Below are 21,938 nucleotides of genomic sequence, written 5' to 3'. Positions count from 1 at the left end.
TGGTGGAAGTCAATATCATGATGTTCATTTGACATTTGTCCCAAACTGATATATCACAAAGTAAGATTATATATAAAATATGCAAAACAATATTTAATTCAATGAACTGGGTTATATCAGACAACAATCAAAAATGTTCTCATTTTGTTTAATTTTAATTACAATTTGCTGCTTGGAATCATTCATTTGGACAACAGAAAACAACAACATGAAATTAATAAGAATACAATTCCACAAAAAAATTAATACTGAATTATCAACAAGCCCTAATGAAATATCTAATATCAAGAAAGACTGATTATATTTCAATAATATTTGTCTCAGGACCCAAACTAAGGGCCTCAAGCTGGTTTGTTCAGTAAAATAACGGGTCGGTTGGTGAATGTTTGTATAGATGCAAAGTAAGTAAACATGATTTGACACTTTTATAGTGTCAGGGGAAATTGTAAGCTTTGCTTCCAAGCAGTGGACACACCAGGGGGTGACGGCTTGTTCACTACATTACTAGTGAGAAGAATATTTGGCTGTTATTTGATGTTGACAAACTCCCAGGTGCACCCAAAACCAAATTAGTCAGTCTCACACTTTGGCTCTTTTTCCCAGGGCGACAAACAGCCACAGAATCTCTTCAGAGGGGAGAGTCGAAGGGACGAACTACAAGTTATTGCTCCTTCATGTGAGGGAATGGATGTTGGGGGTGTTATTGGATCGACAGTGGCAGAGAGAGGAGAGCAGAGAGAGAAGAAGAATGAGAGTGAGAGCGCACACCCTCCTCCCTGCAAGTCTTAGCAGCCAGCTGTCTCACAGCCTCCAAAACCATTAGGCCTTTTTTTCTCCCCTTTACCCCATTAAAGAAGTCAGACTGTGGAACACGACATAATATATAATCTCACCACTAACAAGGAAATCCAGCTCTTAAATTGCAGCTCACTTTTCCCTTTCAAAGCCCCCCTAAACATACACACAACCACTGTCAATCAGTGGACCTTTACTTCCCCTCACAAACACACAAACGGCTCCTGAGCACTTTTATGAGCAACATCGACGCAAACACACACACACACACACACACACACACAAAAAGACACTAAACGCCATGATTATTCCTGTCAGAGATTAGCGCGGCGGTTCTAATTGAAGATTATACTGGTGGATTATTAGTGCAGCTACTGAGCTGGAGACGATTATTTGCAGCTGCTGCGGCAGAGGCTGAGCAGCAAGCGACAACCGCGTGATGGCTGCTTGTGCCACCCGAGTGAGTGCAGACCAGCAACCGCGGTGATGGGGTGGGGTGGGTGCAATGTTATTCACTCATTCCATTAGTCTAATAAGTATAGCTCTCTTGTGACATCTCTGTCAAGCAGGCAGAGTACCCAACTTTGCCAGAGGGGGGAAGCTGTGGCGGCATAGAGGGGAAAAGGGGAGAAAAAGATAGAAGATCAGACAACTAGCACTGGAGAAATTACACACACGCTGTTACAGATGACTTCCAAGAAATAAAAAGAAAATAAAAAATGAGAGCAATTGAGCGCTAGAAAGTGTATTACAGACTGAGAGAGAGAGAGAGAGAGAGAGAGAGAGTGGTAATTTGCAAGAGATACTGAGCAAGAGACTGAAAGAGATACACAGATATAAAGATACAGGAAAAAGAGAGAAACAGCATCATAAAGAGGCAAACAGAGAGATGTCATGTTGGGTATTTGATGTGGTTGGTTCTTTCATGGACTTTTCTTCCCTAGCACCTATGTGTGATGTAATGACAGTGCAAAGCAGCCCTTTCGCACTCCCTTTCTTTCCTTCCCTCTCCATCCCCCGAGATCTCTGGACCGGCATCGCACACCTCTCTCCACTTTGGTGGGAGATCATATCTGACTGGAGCCGGCCCCTGGCACTCCTACAATAGCCTGTAAAATACTGCTCCATCAACCACTTATGGCTTTTGAAGGAGCCTGACTCCTGACCACCAGAGATAGTTGGATTGCACCTGAAAAGAGAGGGGGAAAAAAAGGATCTGGGGTTCTGGACTGCCCTACAATGAAACCGTGCTCTATTTCCCCGGCAGCACTTTGGGCCTGACTAGATCATCAGGGCACTTGATTTCTCAGCTCCTCTTATCCATTTCCATTACAAAAACTACCATCGAGGCAGAGAGGTCTAATGTCAGGTTAAAACAGAGAAGGATGGACAGGCTGACAGACTGTAAAAGCTGTCATTTGTAAGAGTAAAGGGCTGAAAGGTGTGTTAGTTGAGCTAAATGAAGCTACAACAGAATTTAAACCAGGAAGGCTACCTTGCTCTGGCATTCCTCACACATGCCTAAAATTACTCCATAGCTTTCTATCCAAGTAGTTTCTTCCACATTCTTTCCTTAGTTACATTTCCTTTGTTTCTATTAGAGCCTGACCAATACTGGATTTTTGAGGCTGATACCTAAATGTCTTATGGTCAACAAATCCCATGAAAATACCAAAACCAAAAATAAATCGATCGTATTGTCTGTGTAGCTAAAGCCTGATACATCTTATTCCTCTGTGCAATAAACCTCCATTGTTGTCCAAAAACTATTTAAAACACAAATCAATAAGGCACACTGTTGCACTGATGTTCCTTTATTATCATAAACATGAACACTGTAGTGTATTTTGAATCAATCCCACATACACCATCCTGCTGTAAATACTCACTAATATGTCTTAATCCATGGCTGAAAATAGTTCCCAACAAATACAATATTTACTCATCTTTGAGTAATGTTTGCTAAACACTACAGTGCCTAACTGTTATAGGAAATTATTTGCCGTTTTTTAAAATTAAACTGTAGATTTGATCTTGTTCCGCTGTGGTAAGGACTCAGCCTTGTGTATGGTGCGTGCACTCTCCCAGGTGAGCTACTGGGGAACTGCACACATAAATATTTTTAATAAGGACACCTTACATTTGTTTATTAAAGAATTGTGTTCTGAACAGGACATTTTACAGTTGAAATATAAACTTGACTGCACTCTCTGGCAACGCTGTCTCTCCAGCTGTTGACATGATGCCTTCAGACATCCCTGCCTTATGCAATCATCTGATTTCCACACCCAACCTGCAGACCTGCTATTCATTCTCTCGTTGAGCCACACCTGTCCCTCATCAACCCAACTCAGTATTTATACCCACACGCAATCTGCTTGTTTGAGATGAACTACACCTTCCCTGGAAAGTGGATAAGATCAGGCGGCAGCAGCAGGGGGCAGTGACAAAAGGCTGCTTCAAAGAATTTACAGGATGTCCCTAAAATATTTACATCCTGTTAGATCCATCTGTAGGCTTAGGCTACTGGTAGTTTGCAGAATGTATTTCTTATCCTTTTGCAATTGTCCAATAAATAAGCAATACATTTATCAGAACTGAACTTTGACTCAGTGTGAATAATTTTTCTTTAGCAGTTTAGTGTTACTGATATGTAGCCAGAGAATAATGGCTACTTTGCATATACATTCCACTGTATTAATTATCTTAATGGGCATGTGAGATGTGGCATGTAATATTTAATTTGTAATCTCACAATTGTAACAAATAGAAAATCCTACCTGCTCCATTGTTGAGTCAAGCTTTTGGGTCCACATGTACACAACACATACTAGTAATGTCACAACTCCCAAATCCCAATCAGTCTCTGTCAAATGTATACACTCTATATGCTTATCATAATATCGTCCTCGTCCTCCCTACCACCACAAGCCTCCATTCATTCATGCTAAGCCTGTGTGCCTGTGTGTCTTTTAACGGATGGGATGTCAAATGATAAGCCCCTGATGCGCTGGTATATTTGACTGAATGAGACAGAATGCCTGTATATCTCTGCGTGGGTCAACTGATGGATGCCAGTGAGAGTGAATGGGTGCAACAGATTATATCTGTGCTTTGGTGAAAATGAAAGAGGCAGCGCATGCAAACAGTGCAGAACAGCATCACTATCTGTTTATTAGTAAGGACTCTGGTAACTGTGGACAAGTTGCAAAGGGGTTGAAGATTTTTAGCAGGTCTCACCTCTGAGGTGCACCTCCTCCTATCCTACTACCTCCTGACACACACACATTCTCCACCCAACCTCCACATACACTGCCCCCCCGCAGTTTCTCTATGTAGTCTTTGAGTAATGGGGACAGATGGCTGGCAGCTTCTTGCTGTTTCTTTGGGCTCGTCCACCCCCCCTTTCTCCACCGCCCCTGGTCTCCTGCAACTCATGGCTTGGTTGCAGAGACTCCCATGGAATAGCAATGCGGCCCCTATCTCTTTCTCTGCAAGCTGAGGGGTTATAGGGGGAGAGAGGGGGGGAGGTGGTGTGAGATAGTGGGGGTGGTTAGAGAGGGAGGATTACTGCTGACAGAGGAGAAATGCTGTAGGCTTGCAAGTGAGGACAACTGCACAGAGTTTGTGACGTAAGGTTGTGTTTGCTGCAGGTGTGCGTTCATGCATGCTTTCCTTTTTGCCTCTCCTCTCCTGTCCCTGCCTGAGGTACTGTACTGTGTAGGTTCACAAATACTAACTGTGCAGAGAAGGACATTGCATGCACAGCAAGCTAACCCAGGGACAAACAAAGGAGAGAGGAGGAGGAACAGACCTCTGAGCAAGCTCAAAGCTGTCTGTAAGTACAGCAGTACAGTATAGGTTGTGCATTTATTGGCCTAACAGTATAATTACATCGTGTTGAGTACTGACCAATTTATTATTGCTGTCTCTGTGCTGCATTTGATCTGTGTTGCTGCTGTTGTAGTCAAGCTACAACTCAGCCTGTTGTATGATAAAAATGCTTTAACCATCACTTTGGTGACACTGATGCAGCCTCACAAAGAGACCACCATTTGACTTTCAAAACACTTTAAAGTAAAAAATAATGATCCTTCTTCTGTTATATTTACTATGAAACCCAATCCATAAAGGAAATGAAAACAACAAAAAGCATATCGAAGTACAGTCCGATTATCCAAGGCATATCAGACAAAATAGATAATATGCTTGTCTCTGAAAACAAAACGTCTTGTATGTCTATTCAGTTTTGATATTTTGCTACATGCAATAATGAGTGTTGCACATGCAAAAAAGACAAAATTACAGCCAAACTGACAGGAACAACAAACATTGTATAAGAAAACTACATAAGTCAAATGAGACGAGCATTCTCTGCTTAAATGCTAACAATTACTGTAGTAAAATACACCTAGGAATATTGAGTCATAGCACAGTGGTATATTCAGTACACAGCAATTTTCTTTATGTGCAAACAGATGACACAGCACTAACATTACAGTTCTAATAAAACCTAAAACCATCCAATCTCTAGAGGCCACCTAATGGTTATTTGCCTGACTTTGGACATTAGTGGTGACAATGATGGGAACAGATAGGGCATAAATGCTATGCTGATCAAATCAAATGGATTTGACTTCATATCAAGCCATGCATCCTGACCACCCTGAACTAGTTCTGATTCCACACACTGATGAAAGCTAAAAATAGCTGACTTAATGCCAAAAGTGGCTGTTAGCGTCAGTTGGCATCGTGATGCCAGTTGACATGGTGGATGAAGACAGATGCTGATGATTACAGGTGGCGCGGTGGGGATAATTATGTATAATGTGTGGTTATTTGGGACAAAACATTGGGACATAGGGAAAATACGAGAGTATAAATTCAAGATGGGGACAGACTACACAGCTGGGTTTAAGAATGATGACTACTGAATGGGGGATAAAGATGTGGACATGGGCTGAACGCTGATAAGCCTTTAGGATGGAAGGAAAAAAAAAAGGCTATAAAAGACCAAACAGGGTTAGGGATGAATGTGAAGACGGGGAGATAAAGGTGAAGCTGTGAACAAGAGATCTCTGGATCTGAAGACAAGCAAACAAGAAGGGGTAGCTTACATTTCTGGTCTTTCCAGGTGACGGTGGGCTCAGGCCGACCCACTGCCAGACAGTAGAGGTTTACATTCTCTCCTTCGTTCACCGACACGTTTTTTGAAATGTTGACAATTCTGGCCGGCACTGAAAAACAAGATCATGCTATTATAATATGACCTCAAAATCCCCTTTTATTTCATAAATTATTGATAAGGTATGGCCTTACAGCCTATTAAGGTGTTTAAAGTATGATGCAAATCCCTGCACCTAAGACCGACAGGCAATCAGCTGATTAATGATCTGTGCCTGAGAGCTTACTGAACTGTGCAACAATATGCTTGACCGTCTACTTAAAATGCACTGAATTCTAAATGGCTGCAAATGGGCATTAAAATCTCCTTCTTCTGACATCTAATCTAATCTGATCTTTAAAAAAAAGAAGGACCTTTGTAGAAGTTGTAGCCAGAAATTTTTACTTCTACTTTTTAAGTGAATGACCACTCCTGAATACCGTTTTGTCCCAAACTCACAAACTGTTGGAGCGCTATGCATGTAGTTAGTTTGATAACAAGATGGCCCTTGAATTTAAATAGCCCATTATCATTGTTTTTAATGAGCTTGGCCCTGAGATTGCTTTTTTGCGACACATCTACTGAGGATCCTATTTTTCTCTATCTAGCTGGAGTTGAATACTTGCAGCGATAAAGCACAGATTGGAGTGGCAGTGAACCTGCTTCTGCTTGATGCACTGACTTGAGGGTGTAATTATTTTGTGCGATATCAAGCTAGGGCTGAAATTGCAGGCGACTTGGAATTAGGTATATATGGTCATCTATGCCAAGCTTTGGACCCTGCAGACAAGAGTGTTTGTTTGGCTGCAGTGCGATGTGAAAACTCTGTTAGTAAGCAGCTGACATTGTCCCCGCCACCTATGAGCTGTGAGCCAGGCCTTGTGTTTTCATTCCAGCAGAATGTACCTAATGTATCCTGTTAAGGGTTTTCAGTTTCATTCTGCTGGTGATGTATAACTGCTATCTGCACTACATACAGTCCAAAATATGCATACAAATGAATGCACGCAGGGGGGAAAAGTCTGAGATCCATCCTCTGGGCAGTCCTGTGCCAATACATCGTGTCACTCAGGATCAGTCGGACTCTCACTCACTTAGCTGCTGAGTTGATGACTGAGCCTCAGTCGTTGTCCTGCACTGTCAGTTATGTAGTCAGGCAGTTGGACAGCCTCCCTGTGTACCTCATCTCCTCCACACACATCCTCATCCATCTGATCTGCCTAACTTTCTGTTTATAAAGTAACAATAACTGGCCACATGGAAATAACAAATGGGCTTGGACTCTGCCTTCTTATTGCAACTGACTTTCTGGTTATCTGTCACCTACACTAGACTTGCTTTACTGTAGCCACACACACACATAGGCCAATTGAGCTTTCAAGACATAATCAAGTAATTACATTTTGATATAACCATAAATACCAACCTTAAATGCTCAAACATCATAAAAAAGTTGTCTATCATACATTTAAGCATACATTTAAGCATGATTTAACAGGAAAGGAACACTGAAACGTAACCATAGAAAATCTTAATTGCTTCCCCTGATGTCAAACCTCAATCACACCCAATAGACAGCACTACGCTTGGATGAATGACGAAATGCATAATTAAGCCATTTAGCGGATGTTTTTATCCAAGGCTGCTTACAGTAACAGGGTGCACACATATTTCTTTGTAGCTGCAGTGGCAATAAAATCTGCAGACATATTAGGGAAATGAACCAGCACCTGTACCAGATACAGTAAACACTTATAGCAGATTCCTATTCTGTCTCAACTCAGCTGCTGACCTTGGACAATGAGGTAGACGTGGGCGATGCGAGGTTTGTTATTGGCCTGGAAGGTGCAAGTGTAGGGCCCCTCGTCGGTTACTTGGACCTTGTCGATGTGGATGGAGAAGTCACTGTTGTTACTGTTAGCCAACGTCACACGCTTGTCCAGCGACCACTTGTCTGTGCCCGTGAACAGGATGTTAGAGCGGTTCAGCCAGGCCTTGTGGGTCACCTCCTCATCGATCCGACATCTGTGTGAGGACAGGATGTGATTAACAGTTAAGGGGCCTGTTTGATGTTTAGGGTTGATAGTAAATACTGTTGAGAGGTGTTTTATCATTACATTTATCATTGTTACAGATATACAAATGGGTGACGTATCAATGGAAAAACCAACATTAAATGTCCAAGTACAGTGTTAAGCATCCATGAGTCACCAGAAGAGCTTCAGTGCACCTCAGATTAGACTGTACAAGTCTCTTGAAGTTTATGTAAGGGATGGGACACCAAAAAATACTCCCTCTTTTGGTTTTTTGATGATGGTGGGGAGCGCAGTTGAACATCTCCCATAGGTGGAAATACGGAAATACGGGACTGCATAGGACATAGCATATGATTCTCATCGTTTTCTACCAAATGAAACCACTCATTCCTCGTGCCCTGCACTGTATAACATCTGCATTCATTATGACTCTCCACTCATTTATTTGTGTTTTTCTTTATTATTCACCTTATTCACCTTACTGTAACCTCGTGGTAACACAGTTCAAATGATCATGCATCACTCCTCGATTGGCCATTCGCCTAAAACTGGCTTAAACTCATGAGTAAAGTTAATGGCAATAAATGTAAAAATATGTGGAAATAACAACAGATATGGGAAGGTAAAATATTATAATGGTGTGATGATTAAAACAGTAAATCACTACTGTTGTTCCAAAAAGATGTGACATGCTTCAAAACAGGAACCATGGCCTGAAGGTGTGACTTGAGTTCTTGGCTTGGCCACTAGATGTCCTTACCCAGCTTCAACTAGCTGTGAGAAAATGCCTCTGTAGTCCTCATGTTTAATTGATATGACCTGGATAAATATCACTGTTGAGGTAGATCTTAGATCACCTGCCAAGTCAGTGGCAGTGACACCACAATGCATAACAACCACAGTGCAGGTAAGCTTGGAAGTCTTTAACAAATAGGCTACAAAGCAGTGGGCTGATGTTGACACATGACCTAAGGGCCAAACCATTCCTAACTTCTGTTATGAAATAAAGGCAAAGAAAGAAAAAAACATTATTTTGATTAAGATTCAATTTGCAGCTGGTGGGTTTAACATAAAGAGACAATATAGTAAAAAATCCCACCATAAATGAATTATCTGTGTACAAACACTCTATTAATCTATTTTTAAAAATTAATCACTTCTGCATTGATGATGTTGCTACAGGACTGCAAGCCCAGAGGAAATGAGCACCATAATAGCATCAAATGTGCCTCATCTTAATGGCCCGCATCAAAGCCAACACAATGGCATTGTCTCAAGCATAACACAAGTATTTGTGCCACTTGGGCAAAAGTGATTTTACATGAAAATGGAGTTTATTTATAAAGCTCTTTGGTCTTTTTGTTTGTCAGTTATTGCCCGTCCAGTACAGACTAAACTTCACACATCTAATTACAAAATACGCCATCACATCTCTACTGATGAAGCAAAACAAGCCTGAGGGGCCGGGAGATGGTTAACAGGAGAGCAAAGCAGGAAAACATTTTTCTGCACCGATCTATTCACCGATTTTCAAACTTTGATCTAATCCTTGTGTTTTTTTTCCTGTGAGTTACTGGATAATGTTACCTCTTTGGGCCTTTAAAAAGTATTCAAATAAAAAATAAAAACTCAGAAAGAATAATGAGCCTTTGGTTGAACTGGTCAAAACTGGTAGACTTATGCAACTTGTGTAGAGGAGCCACAGTTAGTGGCATAGTTTTTGTTTATAAGTCATAAAGGTTGGGAACTACTGGTTTAAAGAACCAAAGGGGATCACCACTAACATGAAAAAGTTTTTAATGTTCTATGCACCAGTAAGTCATGGGAGCTGGCACCAGAAACAAGAATGCTAAATGGACCAAACCTTTCTAGTCTTCCAACCACTCAAAGCACTTTGCATACATACATCACACTCACCCCATTCACACACTGATGGTAGAGGCTACCATGCAAGGTGCCAACTGCTCATCAGAAAGAAACTAATCATTTATGCACACACCAATGGCACAGTCTTCGGGAGCAATTTGGCCCAAAGACACTTCGACTTTGGGGGAAACCAGGGATTGAACCGCCAATCTTGAACGGCAAATCTTCCACCTGCTCTACCTCTAAGCTACAAGAAAGAGATGTTTGTAATGTAACACTACTGCACAGCTTTCCTGATACCCAACTGTAAAGGATTAATATGTGACATTGAAAGCACAGATTTTATCTCCCAGGTGTATTCACTTTAGAGTTTTAGGTGTGAAAACGGCCAAATAAATTCTATAGATTTGACTTCTCCACAGTGTCAATGGAACAGCTTCAGACTACACATCTTGATGACATTATAGATCAGCATCCTGGTTCTTTGATTTCCATCTTTGAGAGAGACTTGATGTTAACAAATATTGACAGAACTGTATTTGGCTTCAGAATAACATTTGATTTTAGTGGAAAGCCAACACTTCTTTCAAGGGAAAAAAGGACTAAAAGAGGAATTTGTTCAGAGATCTGTAGAGGTGTAGGCTTTAAGGTGATGAAAGTAATGTTGACTTTGATTTTTTTTTGCACTGCTGAGTGTACTGCCAAGCCAGGTCACATCCACGCTTGTGGAAAAAGCAAGTTGGCTGTTTTTCTGCTTGGTTGGGAGCTGGGGAAAGCTGTGATTTCTACTTTATCACTCAGTTAGGCAGGTGTGGTTGGACGCTGAAGAGGTCCACGCAACAAGCTGACCTGTGCATCATTATTGTTACATCTAAGTAAAAGGAAAAGGTGATTGCAAACAGATGGGATGACTCCAGTGACATCTGACAGGTATTATTATTCAATTAGCTGTAGGACAGACAAGAGCTGGAAAATATGGCACAATGTGGGACGCCTAATTGAAGTTATGTGACAGAGAATTGCCAATTAGAGCGGCATGACAGGTTGGGAGGGGACAAACATGTTTTTCATGTAATTAGTAGGTGCAGGTGTAGGATCAAGAGTTACCTCAAAGTGACGCTTTCTCCTTCCAACACTGTAATGTTGTCCGGCAGGTGTCCGAATTCTGTTCCATGCACACTGGACCCTGCCAAGAAAAACAACAGAAGAGACCAATGAGCATCCAATAATAGCAGCAGACGCTCCACTGGTGTTCATCAATCTCAGGTCAGGTGCTTGAGGATCGACTACCTCACCAAATCAGGTTAGGCGGGGATGTGCTCTGCATCCTGCTTACTTATTTCTGAAGGGAAAGTAATAAATATACTAAACAAAAGAGTCACAATGTCTGCACTGACCCTCATACTTGAATAATGATTTGGTTTTACCCTGCTTTCTGGTAGGATGCGCCTTCATTGAACAGCACTGATAATGAGCCAAGGGAAGAGGATTCACGCGGAACTGCCGGAGCGTGAAATGAAGGGACAGCAACAGTAACAGAAGGGATGCTCATCCTGCCTACCAATACGCACACACACACTCAGAGAATGGAGGCACATGCTTACAAAAGCACAAACACACACAATAACAGATGCACATCCTGAGAGCCATTAGCTGAAGAGGAAATATGAAAGTGGCATCTGTGAGATGTCTTTGAGACACTCAGGTGAGAAAAAAAAAACTTTGAAGTCAGTTTGAAGTCATTTTGTGAACTTGCTTGGACTGCAAACAAAGATAACAAAAGACGTTATATGCTGGCAGTGATATTGCCTACTGGGGCAGACTGCTCCCCAATAAGACACCTGGCTCTGTCCATCTAAACTCTGCCAAATCACAGCATGACACCAGATATTTCAGCTTGTGTCCTCCCTCAATCTCCGACAATCTCTTTCTCCCCCTGCCTGCAAGATGACCTCAATATCTCAATAGGATTTTGCTGTGGTCTAGCCTTGAGGTTTAATAAATGGTGACTTTATGAAACGAAGCCACTGCAGTGAGGAGCTAAGAAGCACCTCAAGGTTTGTAATAGCCGCACAAAGTGAAAGACATATTAAGCATGCTGAATGGGAATCTGCTAAGATATGAGACCCAACATGACAGCAATGCACCACAGGAAGTGTGGGTTTTAAATTAAAGGAGGGTCTTTGTGGAATCATGGTTTGTTTACAAAGAATAATGAGAGAGGCTTCAGAATTATAATGCACAACATGGATTGCTAATCAAAAGGTTTTCAAACTGCATAGCAGACAGTCTTGAGAAACTGCCAACTATACTAAATAATAATTTATCAGCTTTTAAATAGACTAATTATGCCTGTTCTTCTTTTCTGCATCTTTGTGAATGTAAGAGTGTGGTTTGGCATATTTGTGTGGATACGCCATAGTAAATACAGGCTATATTCATGCTTGTGTATTAATATATTCATGTGTATATGATTGTGTGTGTGCACCAGTGCATTTGTTGCTCATGGTTGCGTATATAAGCAGTTACAGTATCTAGCCGTCTGTTGCTCATGGGTGTGAATGTGTACGTTTGCTTGGTGACATACTGGTGGAGAAAAAGAAACGAGGACAAACTAATGACGCCTCAAAAGAAAACTGGCCCTGAAAATCTGCCGCTAAAAGCTGTAATCGCATTAATGGGTGCTGCTGCCGCCACTGCTGTTGTGCTATCTGGGCCAGCCACGGATCCCAGAACTGGCTCCATCTCTTTCTCTCTCTCTCTCTCTCTCTCTCTCTCTCTCTGAAAGCCTTGGGGGAGGGGCGGTGCACATTAGCCATTGTGTTAAAAAATGTTAAAAAACTGTCACAAGCTTTCGTTTATCTGTGATTTTTAATGTTGCATAGCATCGCTGTGCTCATGCTTCCTGTCTTAGACTCAGACAGTCCTCCGCTCAAGCCCTCAGCTGTTCCCTTTCAAGTACTCTGTACTCTACACACTAGTCTTTATTTAGGTTAATTCAATTCAGTTCCACGGCTTGGGGCTTGGAGACGGGTGTGACATGCTGTCATAAATACACACTACCCCACATAAGCAATAACAGACACACACGTAGAGAAAAGACGCTCCCTCTCACATAATGTAACCGCAGGTACACACACGCAACGCATACATTTTGATTGAATGAATGATGAATGCATACGCTGAATGCTCCAAACAACATTGCGAAGGTTACAAACCAGCGGGGAGCTATTCCCATTTCCCTACTCAATTCCCATTTTCACAGCTCGATTGGCACTTCGCATTCTAAAACCTGTATCACCCTGCCTCGACTCCCAGGCATCGCACAACATGATAACCAGGTCAACACATTCAGCCCACACTTCCTCTCACACACTGACTCACAGGATCAATCACAGACGCAAGTTTACGCACGTATATGCAAACGCACTCATCGATGAGCCAAACAAGCAGAGGTGAAAGTTTGTCTGAGTTCATTGTGACAACGAACACAGCAAAGATTCACTTCACATTCCTTGTGGAAAATACAAATGTGACTTTATTTACACACAGGGAAACAGACACATACACAAATATCTAGCATCCACTCTCCCTAATGCATACACCCACTACTGTGTAACCTTTTTGACCTCTGTCACTCACTCTGAATAATCAGTGTACAGTGAACGAGTCGCTTTGAACTTAGCACAGGTTAAGGTGATCACTAAAAGTGAAAATGTTGTGGAAATCAACAGTTTGTGTAGACCAAACAGCACCAGCATCTGTATTTGAGAGATCGGAGACCACCTCTGTCCTCAGGACAATGCTGGGGTTCATGCTCCCTTTTTTTTCATCTTGCAAGCAAAGAATTGTGCGAGAAGCAATCATATATTCATATTTGCTTGATAGCTGGACTACTTTATTTTGGCACCAAGATAATATCGAAAACCTAATGCAGACCACGATGCATACAACCCAAGCCCTCAGGAATGTCGATTGGCTACATGCCTAGAACTGGCTGTTGATTTATAGTTAAATGCACCATGGATATCTGTACTAAAATTTAATGGCAATCCATCAAATAGTTGCTGAGATATTTAGTCTGGACAAAATTGGTGGACTGACTGACCGACATTGTCATCCCTAGAGACATGCTGCTAGAGTGGCTAAAAACACAAACTTTGTCAGAGATTCAGAACAGTACAAGAGAACTAATACAATGTACAAAACAAAGTACAACCACAATTTTATTCCTCATTGGTACTATTTCCTACTTTTTTGATAAGTATTTGTTATTGTTTGACAGCATCATCTGATAATGACCACTTTGTTGGTTAAAATTCAATGATGAACATTTGATGCATTGCCTAATCTGATACAACTGTTTCCATAAGATTTTGAGGCCAAAATTTAGGAGTGCAGGATTTTGTCTCAGGAATATTGCACACTGAAATTCTGTTGGCCAAAGCAGTCAAATAAAATACAATAATACATGGAGGTAAATGGTTATTCCTTCTACAGATAAAGGAATATAAAGTGTGCATCTGCATCTCATTAATGGGAGAGTGGGAGTGTTGGGTGTAAAACAAAAAAAATGTAAACATCATTTGGCTGAATGACAGCATGTGTCTCCCACACTTTGATGTGATCCACATTATTTATCCCTTTCAGGCAATTAATTCAAATGTTGCCAGCCAAACACAATGGACATGATCAAACAGAACAATAATGAGTCCAGAGTGCAACCAGCAGTGTGCTGCTGCATGGCCAAAACAGAATCTTCAGACTTCACTTCACAATTTCTGGGCTACTTTTGGCTTTATTGATCCCTATCTCAAATTCTGCTTTTTCTCTGCTCCCTCCTGGGGCTCAGCATGCAGGCTCATGAACTGCACCCACCAGGAGGAATCAGGAGTCTTGCCCATTGACACTCTAGAAAGAAGGCTGCTTGCCAACAGGGAAGCTTAAACCACCGGCAACCCTGCATACTCTAAATGCGGAAACACAAAAACAATGTGAATTCCAAAAGAAAGCTTTTTTCCTTTACTGCTTTAGTACACTACTTTACTAAAACAAAAAAGTTTTTTTTTTTTATCAGAAACAAAAATCCTGAGCCTATATAAAACACTACTGAGCTGAGTATGAATAGAGAAATGATAAATAGCCATGTAGAGCAGTGTTGGTGGTGAACACTGCAGTGGCCTCTGGTGTTGGTGTGGACACAGGCATATTGAATTTCCTTGCTCACTGTTGTCTACAGCAGAAACAGTCTCTCCTGGTTACTGGTATCTCTTGTCCTTGCTATGACCTGCTGTTTTGGCACAAAAACGGAACCCCCATCTCCATACCATACAGACACACATACACACTTGTATGCTGTCCAAATGACCCCCCTCAAGCCTTTGTCTGCACACAGTATTGAGCCTCTGGTCTAGAGTTGTCTGGCATTTTTAAAAGAATAAAATTTTATGGACATGCCTGAGGGATTACACACAGGAGAACATTGGCCTAGCAGACTATTTATTCACCTATAGTGTAGGTCTTCCTTTCAACTGTTATACACCCTGCAGAAGCAGGAATCTGTTTTGCTCATCTGTGAATAACACTTTATCTATTGCTGGCCCATAGCTAGACATTCACATAATTCCCTCCACTTGTGGTCCAGTGTTTTTGTCTCTGTGCTCTTGTCCATTGTGTCTTTTGTCTGTACAAGCGTTCCAAGGCTGCTTGCTCAGTACCCACGAGACATCTATTATGTGATTTGTATTCTCTTGACTTTTACATGCGCCTGTTTGTAATTGCACTTGCTACTGGCAGACACTTATGAGTAGAGCTCTATTGAGCTGTACAACTTTAGCCTGCGTAGTCCTTGCAAGGCTGTCTTTGTACTGTTCATCTATTTCGCATTGCCCTTGACGTTCAAACAAACACAGAGAGGAGGGAAAGCTTCTTCTGAAAGCATGATTGGCGTCGGGACGGATAACGGCACAGGCTATAATGAAACCCATAAAAATAATCCGTTTTAACGGAGGCTGCCGTGGTTTTGAAATTGAAAGGAGAAGGAGAGAGACATAGCACAAGGTTGGAAGTGAGAGGTGAAAATAGATAGCCAGGGTGAGGTCCTGAAAAGAAACGTCACTGAGAACGAGGAAAAGCTGTAGTGGAATATGGAATTACAAGGCGTTGTGTAGTAGCAACAACAGAAGCAGTAGTAACAGTAGAGGTATACAGTTGTGGTAGCAGTAGTAATGGGTGATAACGGCAGTACTGGCATTAATAGTAGCAGTATGAGAAGGAGCGATAGAGTAGCATCATTATGAAGAGGAGAGAAACGCGCGAGGACACAGTCAGTGACGCTGGGGCAGAGAGCAAAGCAAAGACACACCCGCATAATTAACACCGGCATGCTGCAGCCAATTAAATATTTACAGAGGCACTTCCCTCTGACACCTTGATGATGAAGAGAGGCAGCCCAAGGATTATCAGATGCCGGGAGCCTCAGACAGGAGACGAGGGGTTGGGGGTGGGGGATTAAACATTAACCGGCACAGATACCCCTTTCTCTTCCTCATCTGATCCCATTAACTCTGGACAGCCTAAATCCAACCTCATGTCCACCTCTCTGAAGCCCCATCTTCCTGCCCACCTCCCCCCTTTTCCTCTTCTCCTTCACTCCACTACTCATTCAGCCGCTCTGTTCCCTATCAATGAAATCCCAGACTCTCCTCCTGGCTCTTTCCACCCTCAGCACCACCTGTCAGGGACAGAGCAACAGGAGAGCAGGGAGAGAGTGATGGGCAAGGAGTGAGAAACCACCTGGATGCCTCGCTCAAACAGCACAGCAAGATGGATATGCAGGTCGTCTGCTTTTCACAATTGCTGGTGAAGCAAAATGGATGTCAGTAGGATTCCACTTGACAGGAAATCTAAGAAATGTCAGAGAAGTCACGGTGAATGAATTGTTTTGAATCTGTCTGGTAATGTCATTTTTCCCCCGTCTCAGACCAAAGATGTTTTTCGCTGTTGGAGGAATGTGGTGGAATGACTAAAATGAGTGTTTACGTGACCGTGGCTTAGTTCGACATTAACTACTCTGGTGAGCTTGTTCTGAGGCATCAAGAGGATTGATTGGACATTTAGATGCTCGTCATTCAAGGTCATATATTTAGCTGGTCTTACAGTGCCCACATATTGCAACTATTCTGACACACATATAACTGCTAACACAGCCTGATCTCAGAAGCATGTTAAAACCATCAACATTTACAGAAAAGCAGGGCATCACCCTCTGGTGTCTAACTTGGCCTTACCAAAGACGTGACATCTGCCCCTTTTTATTGTACACATGCTGCATCCACGATTCTGCCTCTGGTCGCTCTGCCCGACTCTCCCTCCCATCCAGTATCTCCTCTTCTCCCTCCTAGCCCTCCCTCCCACCCACTAATCCCTCTTCACACATCAATCAATAGAGCACTGCACAGTGCACAGAGCCATACAGTACTCAATGCAGCAGTTGTACAACTTCAATGGGCAGCCACAGACCTTTACCATTGAATCAAGCGTGGGAGAAAAGCCGAGCGTGCTAAAACCAGGAATGAGCCCCACTCCGCTTTCTTTTACTCCCCATTTTCCTTGGACTGACGCCTAAACCCCTTAGCACTCTTGAAATCAATACAGTAGTTAAACTGTTACTTCCTTTCCCAGTGAGTACACACACACACGCCTGCCTTACACAAGGCCCTGTAGACTCCTCTAAATACACCCTGTGCACTGGTAATTTGACAGATTTGTGGGCAAGTGCTGTCACTGCTTTAAAAGAGAAGCTTTAAATACTGATTCACCCCATGTAGCTCTGCATCTAACATCCTCTGAAAAAACATACTTTATGAGCAACAAAAAGGAATAGAATACCTATATGTAACGTCAGCATGGAGCCTTCTATGGCACTGAGGAAATCTGAGTTGTAAATTCACATTTTATTGTTATATTATAGTAAAAACATACAGTAAAGGTAGAATAGATGGATAGGCTGAAATATTAGCTAAATATTTGCGTCTCATTGTCATGTATTCATGTATGTATGACTATTTTACTGGACATTATGATAAAAATCTGTACTATATTTAAGTAGGCTAATATATTATATTAATGTAGAGTTTTCTACATGTAAAGTTTATGTTTATGAATTATGAATTATGTTGACATGCAATGTGTCCCCTCCCAAATGCATTGCGTGTATCCTTGAGGTCTACAACAACGTCACCTGACTTCCTCCTTTGCACCCAATGGACAACAGTCTTAATTTATTTGCTACAAGCGTTTGTCATTTGAATGAAGAAGAACTACTTTATTAATCAAAAACCAAAAAATCAAAAATTTTACACTCTGTTGTTATTTTCTTTTTTACACACACGTAAGCCTGAAATACACAAACACTCAGGACCTATAGCTATGCATTAATTGTTGTACAGAGATATCAGAGTGATGGGGCTGCAGCATACAATGGCTTGAACCGGGAATCCTCTGATTCCCAAACCAAGTCCCCACAGAATGAGGTACTGCCCCAATGTATGTAATGAATGTAAGCTGTTTTAGACATTTGCTGAAACAAGTGATGCTGTCATTTTTCTTGTGAGGACAGTCTCGCTAAATCACATAATGTTAATGTTTAACGCAATGAACTGTATTCCACTGTTGTGCAGACAAGACTCACATGTAAAACAAAAACTTAGTCGTGATTTGCTTGGAATCACTGATTTAGACAACATAATCTTGTAAAAATGATAATGCAATATGATAATATCACCAAGAGGTAATTCAACTTGAAGTATATAAACCATAATAGTGAATTATTGCCCCACCTTGTACTATAATGTCAAAATAAATAAATAAGTAAAAAATAAAGCTGTGTAATAAAACTGTGAATATGTTCTGGTGTTCTATATTTTTACTGTTTATAGGAGCTCTGTCAGATGCTGTGAGACTGAATGAATATTTCCAGCCATGTGGTTAAGCTTCCAGCCCAGTGACGAGGCTTACCCTATAGTTTACACTTGAGCCTCTAAGAGGCTACAATAAAAACAGCAATTACCGGGCGATAGTGACAGGAGACAAAGGAGTGTAATAGCATGGGAGCTGTTATTTTCGATAGGACCATTGGCTGTAAAGTGGAGTCAAAAAGAATGAGGCATCAAAAAGTCAGTTGAGTGTTGGGCAGTATGTGTGTGAAATGGATGACCGGCAATCCAAGCTGCCAATGGTCATTTATGACACACTTGAAAAGTAGGACTAATGAGAAAAACAGAGTTTAACGAGAGCTTGAGAACTACTGCGACTGTTGTTAATCTCGACATTAACTTACACTGAAAGAGCTGAAATCATGCACTTTCTATCAAAGACAAAAGATGATGTGCTGAAAACGCATTCAGTGAATTTTGAACAAAATCTCGAGTCAATGTGGAGCTGAATAAAAGATCTCATTTAGCTTTTGTTTAGATTTTTTTTTTGTATGCATAAGCCTTTACGGCACCACCACTGACTTTGCTTATTAATTCCCCAACACACCATTCATTTCATACTGATAATGACATATTTCTGTGGAAATATGCACAATATGTAATATACTCAAACAGAGTAATAAGACCAGTTAATTGTGATGACTGAATGGAAGGCAATTAGCCGCTGTCTGAAGCCGCCATGGTAATGAGCAATCTAAAATAAGTCATTCTTTGTCTGTGCGTTTTGCACAGCAAAACAAGAGGGGAAAACATTTTGGCTGCAGGGGTGCAGCAACATTTTCACATCAACACCTTCAATCTCAATGAATGCACACATAACTGAGTGTACTGCTGGGATGCTGTGCTTTCAAGTGCACCTGGGTTACATGCACATGTGTGCATCCATGAATTCATGCATGTGTGTATATTTCCTGGCATGTGTGTTTGAGTGAACATTTTAAAGTATGTGTAGGTCCATCTCAGCATGCATGTGTATTTGTTTGTGTGTGTGTGGGCTGATGTGTTGTTCAGGACCACTGGGCTGCTCATCCAGGGGTCTCACTACCTGCAACACAGGGGGTGGTAAGAGAGTGAGGATGAAAGGAGGAGATCCAGGCAGGGAGGGAAGGATGGAAGCACAGGGTGCAGGGAAAGAGAAGGAAAAGAGTCGGGAGCAGGAGGGGGGAGAAGGTGAGGGCCAGAGCCCAGGAGTAAGGTGCTGTCAGGATAATTTACAGCAGCAGTACTTGCTGCGAAGAACAAAACAGAACTACCTGAGGGAACAGAAATCAGCTAACACCTGCTTAGGAGGGAGCTCCTGAGGGATGGAATAGGAGAAGGAGGAAAAAAAGAGGGAGGCATGGTGCAGTGCACTAAGATGCTGTCAAGTACAGATGAAGTAAGCATCAGTGTGTGAGTGTGTGTGTGTGAGAGAGAGAGTTAGAATGAATGTGCATATGTGTATTTGCAAGCTTCTGTAAATCCGTTTGCTACGTGCGTGTTTATGAATCTGTGTGTGTGAGTGTTTAAGTGTGTTTTCGTGCACGTGTTTGCACACTTCCGTCTGTTTGTGTGCTGTTGGATTCCGCCTGGCTGTGCCCACAGCCATCCTTACAGCTGTGGATGGGGTTCATTTGCATTCTGAATCACAGCAGCTCTTGCCATTGTTGCTCCACTGCTGTGACTCGGCACCGCTAGCTCTTGCACACATAGCCGCTGTGCCAGTTATGTTTGGCTACAGCTGTGCTGGAGAGCTTGTGGGAGACATTCAAACCGCCACCACAAGCTCAGGCCTATGCTGTAAGTTGGAGGGAGTTTGGTCAATGTCATTTTCCTTTGTGAGCTACCTGGTTCGCTAGGCTAGAGTGTACCCTCCTTCAACAAATCTTGGAGCTCCCTTCTCTTTCTCTCTGCATCCCTGTCTCACAACAGATGGAAGCCGGATGACACCCCGGCTAGCTTTTGGCACCACCAGCATGCTGCTGCTGCTCAATTGCAGAAAAGCCCCTACCAATTCCCTCAACAGTGTTATAGTCTTGCTCACATGGTCCCTGGTTGCTCTCTTCATTTTGTTGAGCAAAGATGAAGTTAAAAATATGCCTGGCATTGAACACAAGTCTACCTCCCTTTTCACCCTCCAACCCCTGCTTTCAGCCTGGGTGATGACATGCTTTTTTTGGGTATATCTTTGGAGAGGCCGGTGCGTTAGAAAAGAGCAATCGATAAAGAGCCCATTTAATCTTTGCAGCTGAGCAGAACTGAGAGGGCTCTCGTGTATGACATGCAGAAAAAATACTGAGAATCAAGAAAAGAGAGATGAGAAGAGAGGTAAAGGTGAATTAATGTGTCATAGTCTGTTTGAGGAGGAAACAAGCATGCAGCCAGTTACTTGGGGCGAAACTAAGTTGTGCGTTTATGTCAGCCCTAGTGGATTGAGCCACTGATGAATCTGTTGGCTCATGTTACTGATGAAGCTGTTTTACCAAAGCCTGAGGCTATCGAGGAATATGAGGAAATAAGGGGCATAACTAAAGCTGTGACAGAAGTAATGTGTAATTAAATACAATGCCACTGGCTAATTTGCTTTTCATTTATCTCTACACATCAGTTTCTTGTGTGTTTTTCTTATTGTGTTTTCTCGTAGAAAGCTCCTGTTGTGGAGGTTATTAATATTTCAGCGCACTGTTACAAACATAAACAAATTCCTAAGTCACCATAAGTTATTAGAGGGCCGTCTCCTTGGAGCTGTTTGAATTGGATTAATGTTCCTTCATGTGGAGCACTGAAAATGATCTCTGGCTCCCCTCTCCCTCATGTGTGAATGAGCTGCAAAAACAATTTTACTACTGTGCCACAAGCACACACAAGCATGTGAAGACTGCAGACATTCCTTATGCATATGCATATACCCACGTAGAAATATAATAGCTGGTAATGCATACGCATACACACACACATTCTCAGTTGCTCTGTCACCAGTTCTAACGGTCGATAACAGCAAAAAACCTGGAGAATCATTTATTTTCAAGTGTTGTACACTTTACAGATACAATACACTATGGAACAAAGGGGCATCGAGATGTAGCCATCTTCCTGAGACAT

The 21,938-nt window shown here is 42.0% G+C and overlaps 1 protein-coding gene across 1 annotated transcript in view; it reads right to left on the bottom strand.

Annotated features, from left to right (window-relative positions):
• iglon5 (IgLON family member 5) overlaps positions 1 to 21,938 on the bottom strand; it is a 93,274-nt gene that overhangs the window by 4,125 nt on the left and 67,211 nt on the right. Inside the window, exons 2-4 of the mRNA XM_044208374.1 lie at positions 10,969 to 11,047; positions 7,752 to 7,984; positions 5,913 to 6,032 (exon numbers count right to left, since the gene is read on the bottom strand). Coding sequence (XP_044064309.1) covers positions 5,913 to 6,032; positions 7,752 to 7,984; positions 10,969 to 11,047 — 432 coding nt within the window. The remainder of the gene's footprint in view (positions 1 to 5,912; positions 6,033 to 7,751; positions 7,985 to 10,968; positions 11,048 to 21,938) is intronic.

Source organism: Siniperca chuatsi, linkage group LG9, assembly GCF_020085105.1.
Source record: "Siniperca chuatsi isolate FFG_IHB_CAS linkage group LG9, ASM2008510v1, whole genome shotgun sequence".
Lineage (NCBI taxonomy): Eukaryota > Metazoa > Chordata > Actinopteri > Centrarchiformes > Sinipercidae > Siniperca > Siniperca chuatsi.
This window is presented reverse-complemented; position numbering and strand designations above follow the sequence as displayed.